The 12009-nt window shown below is 56.6% G+C and overlaps 1 protein-coding gene across 1 annotated transcript; it reads right to left on the bottom strand.

Annotated features, from left to right (window-relative positions):
- Positions 1–4252: 4252 nt before the first annotated feature.
- NYAP1 (neuronal tyrosine phosphorylated phosphoinositide-3-kinase adaptor 1) lies at positions 4253–11747 on the bottom strand. Its single transcript, XM_055561846.1, has 7 exons — positions 11651–11747; positions 10264–10415; positions 8425–8783; positions 6410–7924; positions 5335–5550; positions 5015–5124; positions 4253–4522 (listed from the first exon to the last, which is right to left on the bottom strand). The coding sequence occupies exons 2-7, from the start codon at positions 10329–10331 to the stop codon at positions 4253–4255; spliced, it is 2538 nt and encodes an 845-aa protein (XP_055417821.1). The 5' UTR covers positions 10332–10415; positions 11651–11747.
- Positions 11748–12009: the final 262 nt, after the last annotated feature.

Consider the following 12009-nt stretch of genomic DNA (forward strand, 5'->3'; position numbering starts at 1 on the left):
TTATCACATCAACCATTTGGTATATTTCCTTCCAGACTTACATAAACATTTACAAATAAATGGTTTTTTAAAAATGTGCTTTCTTTGTACTTTTCTGCACATTGCTTTATTCACTTATTAATGTATTGGGAACAGCTTCTTGTGTTTAGAACATCTATATTTCCTGCAATCTATTTAACAGCATCAGTTTTCCATTGTTAGCAAAAATCATTTAGTCAGTGCCATACCAGTGAACTTTGGGGTTGTTTCCCATTTTTCATTATTTCAAACAATGCTGCAATTAGCACCTTTGTGCATTTAGCTTTGCACACTTGTGTAAGTATTTCCGTAGGATAAATTCCTGGAAATGGAATTTCTGAGTCAAAACCATGAACATTTAAAATTTTCACAAATATATTTAAACTGACCTTCAGAGTCTATATTAGTTTACATTTACACAATGAATGCCTGTTTTCTGCATACTTGCCAGACTGATGTTGTGAATCTTTTTCAGTTTTATCTGATAGGTGAACAGTGTTTTATTATTGTTTTATCTTGCATTACTTATTGTTAAGGTTGAACACATTTGTTGGTCATTCCTCTTTCTTGGGTGAATTGTCTGTTCACGTCCTTTGTTCACCTTTGTTGGTTTTTTTTTTTCTTTCTCTTATCAGCTCACAAATGTTTCTTATATATCATATCAATCTTTTTCATATGTGTTAGAAATAGTTTCCTAGTTTATGTTTGTAGTTTGACTGCCATATGAAAGTTTTAGCTGTAAATGAAATCAAACATACAAGCCTTTTGATTTATTTGTTACTTTTTTAAAAAAATTTTTATTGGAGTATAGTTAATTTACATGTTACTGGTCTTCATATCATTTTAGAAGGGCCTCCTCCCTCCCAAGGTTGTAAGAATGTTCACCCGCTTTTCCCTTTTAATAATTTGTTTTTACATTTAAGTCTTTTGATGTAATGAATGGAATAGAAATCCAGCTTCCCACACTCTCCCTGGACTAGTTAGTTGTTTTAAGAAACAATTCTCAAATAATCTTTTTCCCACCATTCAAGTGCTACCTTTACCAGATACATGCTAAATTCCGGTGTGCATTTCCTGCTCTTTCTGGCGTCTTCTGATAGATCGTGCCAGTCCTGTGCCAATCCCAGCTCACATGCTTTCAATATATGGTAGCCAGGTCCCTCCATTACTCATCTATTTCAGAAAGTTCACTGAACATTTTCATTTTTCTCATTATCATTCTGGATGAACTTTTGAACTGTTTTGTCAGGTTTCCCAAATTATCCTTTGGGGATTTAGAGACTGCATCAAATTTACTGACTTAGGGAAAACTTACATCTTTTACATTATGGTTTGGTAATAACTAGTAATAAGAACTAGTTATTACTCTGTAGAAATAGTTATTACTCTGTTTATTCAAGTCTTCCTTGGTTGAGTAACTCAAAAGACTTTAGTTTTATTGATTAATCGAATAGAGGTCCTATACTCTTATTAAAATTACTCTTAATATTTTATGATTCTAGTTGCTCTTATAAATGAGATAATTTCCTAACTAATTATTAAAAAACTATTGGAAATCCTGCCATTTTCGATAACATGGATGGATCTCGAAGGCCTGATGCTAAGTTAAATAAGAAAGACAGAGAAAGGCAAATACTGTATGCTCTCACTTATATGTAGAATCTGAAAAAAAAAAAAAAAAGAAAACCAAACTCATAGATACAGAGAATAGCTTGAGGGTTGCCAGAGGTGGGAGGGGGCAGTGGAGTAAAATGGGTGGAGGTAGTCAAAAGATACAAACTTCCAGTTATAAGATAATTGAGTCCTGGGGAGGGCTTGCACCGCATGGTGACTATAGCTAACAAAACTATATTCTATGTTTGAAAGTTGTTAAGAGAGTAGATCTTAAGAGTTCTCATCACAAGGAAAAAAATTCTAACTGTGGTGATGGATGTCAACTAAACTTATCGGCAATGACCATTTCACAAAATACACATATATCAAATCATTATGTTGTACACCTACATTGTTATATGTCCATTATACAATTTTAAAAAATGTAAATAATTTAAAAGCTATTCCTTGCTCTTAACTCTATCTCTTGTCCACAATATCTCTTATAGAGCTCAGTCTTGGCCCTGAGTACCATCTTTATGTTGATGACTCCTAACATCCACACGTTTGTCAGCCCTCTCAAACCATTATTTTATCCCTAATTTGGTGTTTCCTAAATTTCAAATATTCTCACACCACTGTTATAATTTTTCATAATCTGAGTATCACCTGTACTATTATTTCTTTGCTTACTATTTTCTTTAAACCAACTCATTAAAAATATATTTAGCCTCATCTTGTGCATGCAGTAATCGACATGAATAACAAATAGTCTGATGTGCTGATTGTCATTTCTCTCAATATGCATGAAAAGAAATACAAAACTATTAAAGTTTTTCAAAATGTTCTTCGTATCACTTAAAAGACATCTCTGGTATCATCCATTATATTTTTGAATCTCTGGTCTAGCTGGTAACAAACCTGAATATTTGCCGTTGTTTCAGAATCAACATTCTTCCCTCAAAGTCCCTCTCATCACCTCTTTCCATGGGTCGTCAAGCTGACCATTTCCTCAGTCATCTGAGCGCCAACCTAGGGCTTCATGGATTCCCCCTGCAGCTCCTTCATCTCTAACCAGAGGATGTTTTCTTTCAGCTGCATCTTGCCATCTGTCCCTTGCCCTCCATTCTCTGAGACTCTCTTTGTAATCATCCTCCCTGGATTCCTTCTTGAGGACCAGCCTCTGGGGCTTTGAGGCCCCTCTTTCTGCACCAGCTTCATCAAGGTTGACTCACTGCCATCTGCATATTTAAACACAATTGCTGCCCCCACCCCAGCCCCGCAGACAGTCATGTTGTAAGCTTGGGACTTTCTCCCTGCTCATCCAAACCTTACCTGTACTTTTAGGTGCACTGTGCAGGAAGCCTTGTCAGAAGAGTCCAGCCCTCTCCCTCTCTTAGTCCTGGAGCATTGTCAGGAATCTCATACCCCTGAACAGACTACAAGCTGCTGGAGGGCAGGCTTCAGTCAGAATGTTCCTGCTGCCTTGGCGCAGGGCCAGCACACATCAGATGCTCAGTGAATGTCTGCGGAGTCAGTGCACGGTGGCATTCCCAAAGACTTACCTCCAGCTGCACCTCTCCCACTCACTTGCCATAACCCTCCCTGCACAACCTCCAGCTCCCACCAACCAGGGGCAAGAGGGAAAACAAAACAGGTGCAAAAAAAAAAAAAAAAAAGGCGGAGCGCACTGAAATATAAGAAGCCACTTCTAGGATCGTTAGTCTTTTAATATATTATTTCTGAAAAGAAAGGAATTAAAAAAAAGTTCCTGACATCTCTTCTGGGTTTGTTTTTTTTTTTAATTTAAATAAATACCCTGCCCGCCCCCACCCCAGCCCCACCCCCGCGAAAATTCCCCTCCTTCCCCATCATCCCGCCCATCCCTGGTGCTAGACTCTCACCCTGGAGCTAAATAAGATGCCCGGTTCAGAGCAGGCCAAGCTCACTACCCAATACTGACGACCGGTAAACACTGAATGAGCCCTCTGGCCCTCCCGACTCGACTCTCCACTCTTAGAGCCCCTCCCATCTGCGGCTCCACTGCTCTCCAGACCTGTCTGTCCCTGGCTTGACAGGGAGTGGACGGGGCGGGGAGGGCACAGCGTGGATGGCGGGGCCTCTGGGCACTGGGGAGAACACCAACTTGGTTCCCTTCTTGCCCGTGATTCCCCACTCCTTGTTCAGGAGTGGATCAGACGGGCCCAGAACTGCCCACCAGACCGAAATAAACAACAAAATAATTACCACCTCCCCCACTCTCTAAGAGAGCCCCTTCTACCTCTCACTCTCTGTCCCTCGCTGACCCGCCCCCCCTTCCTCCCTGACCCTTCCCTCCTCCCCCATGCTGGCCTGGGGTGGGGAGGTCTACTTTGCTCAGAGGGGAGAGCAGCAGGAGGACCTCACTCCCAACTTCAAGCAACCCCTCCCTCACTTTTCTGGGGTTTGCGGCTTGGCACCCCAAGCCCGACGGGCCGGCCGACTCCTCGTCTCTGGGGGGCGGGGGTTAGGGTGGAGGGCAGCGGGGGCTTCTCCCCGGCTGCTCTCTCTCACCTGGTCCTTCAAGCGTCCCTCTTTCGAGGCCAGTCTCCGGGAGAGCCGGGCGCCCCGCCCGCCCCTGGGCCCCGGCCCCCCGCCCCTCTCAGATGGCCGTGTCCCAGAGGACCGTGTGCTGCCGGCGGCAGGGCGGCGTGCCGGACTTGCGGGGCTCGGGCCCGCGCCGCCAGCTGGGGAGGATAGGCATGCTCTCCTGCTTGCAGAGGCCCCGGTCGGGCCGGTGGCGCGCCTTGATCTCCTTGCACACGCAGCGCTTGCGCTCGATCACCTCCAGCAGCTTGCCGTCGCGCTCGCGGGCGGGCTGGGGCGGCAGGGGCAGCGGCAGCGGCAGCGGCAGCGGCAGCGCAGGCTGGGTCTGCACCCCCTCCTCCCGCCGCCGGCCCCCGACGGGGTGGGGTGGGGGAGGATGGAATGAGGGGGGTCAAGGACCTCAGAGTCACCAGGCCCCGACCCCGCCTCCGAGACCCCACCAAGATCAACGCGTCGCCCAGAAACGAGTCTTCTCTTGCCCCCAAGGCCTCTTGTCCTCTCCCCGTGCCCTGGTGCCAGGCAAGGCCTGTCCCTGCCAGGAAGGGCTTGCCTCTTAAAAACTGTCTTCCCAGTAGAACGAATCCTTCCACCGTGGGAACGTCTTTTTCCAAAGGCACCAAGGCCCACTGAGGCCAGTGGTGCCAGCCTGGCTACGCAGGTTCACCCCCACCCCCTCGCTCTCCATCCATCCGTTCCTGTCGCCAGTGAGTCTGTGCCAAGGCCCCAGCCTGACCTCTCGCCTTTCTTCCCACACCAGGGTCTTCTTCCCTACCTGCTTCTTCACAAAGAAAAAGCCCAAACCGGTCTCCCTCCTCACCTGGCTCGGGGCATCCCTGGGCTGGCTGCAGGGCCGGGGGGTGTGGAGCGCGGCCTGCCGGACTCCGGAGGTGGAGGCAGAACGCCCCAGGCGGTAGCCTCCAGTGAAGTCTGAGGCAGAAGATTGAGGGGTGAGAAAGGAAGGGGGCGCCAGGTTCCCCTCCCCCAATGCCCTGAGGACAGGAGAGGCCCCTTCAGACTGACCCAAGCCTCATCTGAGGAGGGGATGGAGACCTGGTATTAGGAGGTAGGGCCCAGGACCGGGGCTCTGGGAGATTCCCCCAGCCCACCCCATCTGCGTTCGGGGGCAGACAGTGTCACCTCCGTTGCGGTGGCAGGCAGGGAAGGTCTGGCAGGGTATGGGCAGCGCTGTGCGGCCTCCTCCTCGGTCCCCTCCGTGGTGGATCCTGGCCAGCAGGCCCTCTGCCCCCTGGCTCCTCACCGGGATCCCTGATGCCAGAGGGCCTCTGTCCTCACGCTCCACCTTGCCTAGACCCTCAGCACTGCCATTCCAGGCCCGGGCACCATCCTCGATCTCTGCTGGGTAACAAGGAGAGCTCAGAAGCTGTACAATGGGAAGGGTCTTGCTGTCCCCCCAGCTACACGCACCACGGCCTGGCTGGACCAGGACAAAGAATTGCCCCGTTGCAGGTCACAGCTGGGAAGGGAGGGCCCCGACATCACACTTCACACACACACACAGGAGGGATGCCAACCCTGGCATCACCCCTGAGCTGAGAATTGTAGATATTTACTGCTGCCAAACCCTTTTCCCTGTTCAGAGGGGTCTCCCCTACCCCAGCTTTAACTTCAGAACCCCTCCAGCCCCCTACAGGGTCAGAATGATCTCTGAAGTGGAGAGCAGTGGGGGCTCTTCCCTAGGAGAGGGGAGAATCCCAAATTCTGAGCTGGGGGAATGTCAAGGGGGGCCTTGGGGGAAGGGCTGCATGTGAACTAAGCTCATCTGAGTAGGCCTGGCAGAGCATTGCGTTGCCAGGCAACGGTAGGGGCCTCCCTCTCCTCTCCCTCTTGTCTGGATGGGTTGCCATGGTAACAGCTGGGAGGCAGCTGTGTTTAGCTCCTCGTGTGCGCACACTCACAAACACACACACCCCTGCAGCCCAGTGGAGGGAGGGGTGGGGAGTAGAGCAGAGCAGGACAGGACTGGAGGAGGAGACCAGATCCTGCCCCCTCCCCACTCCAGGTCTTCCTGCCCTGCCAGCGCACACACGGGGACCTCACCCCTTCAGTCTGCTGCATGCCCCCATCCCTCTGATCTCCCAGAAAAGTTCCCAGTTCAGGACAATGGGCTGTGGCTTCCAAGTAACCCCTTCAACACCTCCACCAGATCATCACAGACATCCCCCGGGCCTCCCTGTTCCCCCTCCTCACTCACTGTCCAGCTCTTTTGCCTTCCTCCCTCCATACAGGACCTTCCGCTGCAGAGCCCAGCCTGCCCCAAACGTCGAGGCGCCCATCTCTTCTTCCTCTTCTGGCGTCCCTGCACTAGCGATGACGTGGGCACAGGAGATGCTGGCGAAGGCCCCCCCGTCGGTCCCTTGCTCTTGCAGCTGGATCTTGACCATGGGGGACGGAGCTCCCATCCCACAGCCCTTATTCAGCACCCCCCCAGCCTTGAGGCTCTCATAGGCAGGGGGTCTCTTGAGCCCAGCTGCTGCAGCTGGGTAGGTCCAGAGGGGGGTCAGGGGGCCTGTGGTTGGATCCGGAAGGCTGTGTGGGGAGGCCAGGCAGGCGCGGTGGTGGAGAACCCCAGCTGCTGCACCCAGAGCCCCGCTGTGGGGGCTGGACTTCCCGGGCACAGGGGGCCTTGAGCTGGTGCACAGCATCCCATGGAGGACTGCGATTTCCTTCTCCGTCTTTGGCTCCCCAGCACCCAGGGGCGGGCCAGCTGGCAGGACGGAGTGCGTGGTCACCTTGACTGCTGAATACACCATGGTGTAAGACACGGCCTTGTCCTTGGGGGCGCCGGGGAGCAAGGCAGCTGGGGCAGGAGGGGCTGCTGGTGCCCCTGCCGCCTTGGGGCAGATCATGCTGTGGGAATTGGGGAGCTCCCGCTCCCCCCGGGGCTGGCCAGAGCCCTGGGGCGGCAATGGTGTTGAGTGGCTCCGGGCTCGGCCCGAGGGTCCCAGCAGCAGCAGGTTGGCAGCGGGAGGCGGAGGCGGTAAGGGAGGCGTCTCCCGCTCCCGGGCAGGCACTTGGGGAGCTGGGGTGGAGCCAGCTGGCTCCTTGGAGTGGCAGAGGACCGGTAGCCTCGAGACCCCGTCGCCGGGGGTTCGGGAAGCAGACTTGGCTTGGGGGAAGGCCAGGAGCGGAGGCCGGTGCTGGAGGAGGTTGGGGAAGGGCGGGGGAATTTCACATGGAGTGGTCTTGGTGGGCGTGCCATCCCTTCGGCTCGGGAGGGCTGAAGCTGGCCGGCGGTGGGTGTGGGGCTGAAGGGCGTGAGGCTGGTGTGGCGTGGAGGCTGCGGTCAGTGCAGGGGCCCCATTGGCCCGGCCTTCCCCGGCCTCCTCGGGCAGCGGGTACTTCATCTCCTCATAGATGGCCTCACTCTCGTCCGAGTCCGAGTCAGCGCCAACGGGAGGGGTCGGGCCCCCACCCCCCAGAGGGGGCCCCGTCAGGCCTCCTCCACTCCGCCCTCCTCCCTTGAAGACATCGCCCACCATCTCAATGTACACGGGCTCTTCTTCCTGGGCGCCTGCATCAGGGTCCCCGGCCACACAGGAGCCCCTGCTGAGGCGCTGAAGGGGCAGGTTCCCCCCTCGAGGGGAGGGGGCTGGGGGACAGGATTCATCGAAGGAGACCGACAGCTGGGTGTTGGGGCTTCGCCTGGGCTTCTGCGGAGGGACCTTCCGGCCGGACTCGCGGCCCTCGGGGGTTGGCTTCTGAGAGCCTGGGCAGGATGGGAAAGAGAATGAGACACCAGGTTCTCAGTCGGGAAAGGAAACGGGGAGACCCACTGTGGCCTCTTGACTCATCTGCAAGGACATTTCTGCCTCTTCATTTCCCCCAGCTTTCCTCAACTCACAGCGCCAGTGGGTTCCTTTCCTACCAGTTGGCCTTGGCGCCTTCTAAAGAACTTTCCAGAGTCTGCAGCTCGCACCCTCAATTCTGCCCCCCACCCTCAAGGCCCTTCAAGACCACCCTTTTCCCATGAATGAACTTTTCAAGGAGCTTTTCCTGCCCTTGAATGGTTCATCTCAGGCCTTTCCAAAAAAGAACCCCCCACATTCCCTGTGAGAATGGAACCTTCCACTTCCTAGGCTCTTCCCTGAATGAACCCCGCAGGCAGGCCTCCCTTGGCCCGAAATGGATCTTCCCGGTTCCCCCTGGCGGGGATGGCGGGCGGGGCGGGGCGGGGCGGGGCGGGGGTGGGGTGGGGTGGGGTCTCACCTGCTTTCTTGCTGGGGGGCGTCTCTGCCCCCGACCCCGCCATGCTAAGCTTGGTGCTGGGGTGCCTCCGGGGCTTGGCCGGGGGTCTTCGGGTGCCGCCGTCCTCAGTGAGGCCCCCGCTGCCCCCCCCAGGCCCGCCCCCCACACTGTCCATGCTGCCCACTGAGTGGCAGGACAGGGAGCGCGGGGCCATGGCGCTGCGGCAGGGGTGGGGGGTGTGCTCCTGGGAGGCGGGCATCGTCATGAAGCCCATCCTGAGGGAGCGGCGCAGCGAAGCGATGTCCCGCACGCGGACGCCCGGCCCTGGGCCAGCCCCGGGCCCCGCCGCGGGGCCTGCGGGAGCCACCTCCTTACTGGTGCTGGGGAGAGAAGACCCAGGGGGAGCAGGGGTCGGGCCTCAGGCCTGGGCCTTCCGCTCCTCTCCCACCTCAAGAGCGAGGAGGAGCAGTGGGCAACCCTGGGGCCTCCCAGGGAGGAAGGCAGGGGCCGGGGTGGGGATGGGGAGAGGTCTAATCCCGAGGCCTTGAGAGAGGGAAGGAGACTGGACAGGGATGAGAGAAGGGGTGAGCCCTGTGCAGGGGGGCGTCCCTGGAGCTGGCGGGCCCCAGCGTGGGCACCGCACATGTGGACGGCTCGCAGTCGGAGAGAAATGCCGGCTGGGGCAGCACAGCCCTGCATGGCACATGCACCTGCCCCCGACCTCTGCTCCTTCTCCCTCTGACACGGGCCCACGCCCGGCCTCTGGCCTCCCCTCATGTCCGGCTGCTGCTGCGGCCTCCACTCCCACACCACACGGGTGCCTCCTTTCCCAGGCCCAGACTGTACTGCCCGCTGCATCATCGGAGAGCCTCCCCCGGCTGATCTCTTTTTCCTCCCTGCCTCTGTCTCTCTCTCTTTCTTTCCCTCTCCCTCCGTTGTCATCCTCTGTTACCCTCCCAGGCTCACCCCAGTTCCCTTTCACTGTCCCTGAGCTTCTGTGTGAGTGAAAGAGGGGGCGGCTGGCGGGGAAGAGGGGCGAGCGGCTGTGGGGTGGGCTCTCATTAGAGCCCTGTCTACTAACCCTTCATTAGGGAGAGATCACTGCAGTGATAGCTCTGATTAATCTAATTAACAACAAGAATTAAACTCCACAGTTTCGAGGGGAGAGAAGGGAGCAAGGAGGTGGCTCTGACTCAGGCTCCAAGAGGCTGTGCCATCAATGGGAGTGAAGAAGAGAAGGGAGCAAGACAGGAGAGGCCGGCGCCAGGTCCCTGGGGGGACAAGGGGAGGGGGCGAGCAGTGTGTGTGGGGGGTGTCAGTTCCAAGCCCTGGCTCTTCTGCAGGGCCCAGCCTGCATGTCCCCCACCACACACACACACACACACACACACACACACACACACAATCCTGTCACTGGGAAGGGGCCAAGTGGATTGTCTCTGGTGCCCCTCAAATGACTCCATCCTGGACCATGAGGGCAGCAGGGCCTGCCCCTTCCAAGGTCAGGTGACAGGGGAACCAAGAGCCAGCCCCACACTGTCAGAGAGGAGATTACAGGCCAGAGGTGATCAGGAGGGAGTGACCTGGGCCTCTGGGGATTGGGAAGAGCCAACAGGGGGCCCCTGAGCCAGAAGCCCCCTCAGAGGCCAGGGCAGGGGCTGGAGCCAGGAGCCATGAGCAGGACAGAGACAGGGCGTGTGCAATTCCAGCAATTCTGTACTGAGCACAGACTCTGAGATCAGACTGATGACCAGGCTGCTGGGCTCAGGAAGGGCAGAGAGGGATGTGGCCCGGCTGGGTTGGGGTGGGAGAGAGCGGACGTGGGACAGAAGAGGGGGCACTCTGGGGCTGCAGCCTTACCTCCTCTTGGCCTCCTCTTCCTTGTGCTGCCTCCACTCCAGCTTGGTTTTTCGGTAGAGGAGGTTCATGTCGTGGGGCAGGAGGTGGGGGCTGGGGGGCCCTGCTCAGTGCCACCAGGCCCGGGGGGCGACCCTCCCTGGGTCCCGGATCCACTTGGTGGAGAGGGGAAAGGAAAAAAAGAAATATGTGGGGTGGGTCAGGGCCAGGAATGAATGAGAGAGAGAGAAAGGAGCAGAGATGTGACTCGGGTCCTCAGAGAGAGGAAAACAGATGCAGGCACAGAAAACCCAACTCCGCCTCCAGGACCCACAGACAGACAGACATGTATACAGTCACACACCCTGACAAAGGTGTCAGAGCCACAAAAACACACTCCGGAGTGATCAGACTGATACAGCTCCCTATCCTGTAAATCCAGCCTGATCCACCACACAGGCAGGCCCCACAGACCTACAGCAGCCCTGCAGGCACACACACACATTCAGACACACAAACCACCGGGTCACGGCCCCATCTCTACGAACAGAGGACCAGACACACAAACTGACATAGGTAAACACAACTTAGAACAGCCAGACACAGAGACATAAACACCCCGACACACCCACAGCACACACAGACCTCCAGACACACACAGATCGGCTACACCGAACTGGACGTACCTATAGACAAGGAGTTATGCCGGGGCCTACTTGGCTACACTGCACCCGGCTGGGGAAGGGGGAGACAGTCAGACTCCCTACCCCTTCTTGGGACCTGAGTCTGGGGGGTGGGGGGTTGTCATGGGGGTAGGGCGGGGACGCTGGAGAAAGGGTGGGGGCACTCTGAGTTGGGCACCTACAAGACCACCCATCCATGTCTCTCCATTCCCTGCCGACCCCCTCGCCAGACCTGTGCCTGGGCCCGGGCTTCTATCCACCCCTATTCCTGTACCCTGGCCCCTCAGCGGCCGTCCCCGCCTCCCTCGCTAATGGCCCAAATCATCTTCCTCCTCCAGGATCGGGGAGGCTCCCGGCTTCCTTCTCCCAGTCTCCGCCCCTCCCTCTCACCCGGGGGTCTCCAGTCTGGCCCCGTAGCTGCCTTCGGAGCGGCGGCCTCCATACCTGCTCCGGTTTCCCTTCCCCCAAACACACTCTCCTCTGCGCCTTCAGCCTCGCCTCTCCTCCTGGGCGCCCCTCCTCACTGCTGTCCTCTCCCTCCCCTGTCTGTTCCAAACCTGGTCAGCTTCATCCCCCTCTCCATCCGAAGGCCCCAGGTTCCCGGGCACCCCTCCCCTTCCCCTTGTCCTGCTACCCTGGGTTTCTCCGTCTCTCGCCCCGCCACTCCTCCCTTGTCCCCCCATCCCACCTCCCTGCACCAAGCCTCCCCAATTTCTACATCACCGTACCTGGCCTGCCGGGCGCCGGCCCCCCCATGCCGGGCTCCGCCCGGAGCTGGAGGAGGGAGGAGGAGAGACAGAGACCGGGGGGAGCCGAACAGGGCCCTGCCGCAGAGACAGCCCCGCCTCCGGGTCCGCCCCCAGACCCGCCCCCGGCCCCAAACCCACCCTTCCACACCCTCCAAGGACAGAGTGGGAGCGGCGGGGCCGCGCTGTGCCGCTAGGCTGGGGTGGGGGGCATGGAGCCAGCGGAACCCGCGGGGGGCACTTGGAGATTTGGGGGACCCGGAGCCAGCGCGCCCCCGCTTTGGGGCGTCCGCTCCTCGCCGCCCCTCGCCCCTGCCCAGCCGGGCCGCGCTGGGTTCGGT

Source organism: Bubalus kerabau, chromosome 23, assembly GCF_029407905.1.
Source record: "Bubalus kerabau isolate K-KA32 ecotype Philippines breed swamp buffalo chromosome 23, PCC_UOA_SB_1v2, whole genome shotgun sequence".
NCBI classification, from domain to species: domain Eukaryota; kingdom Metazoa; phylum Chordata; class Mammalia; order Artiodactyla; family Bovidae; genus Bubalus; species Bubalus kerabau.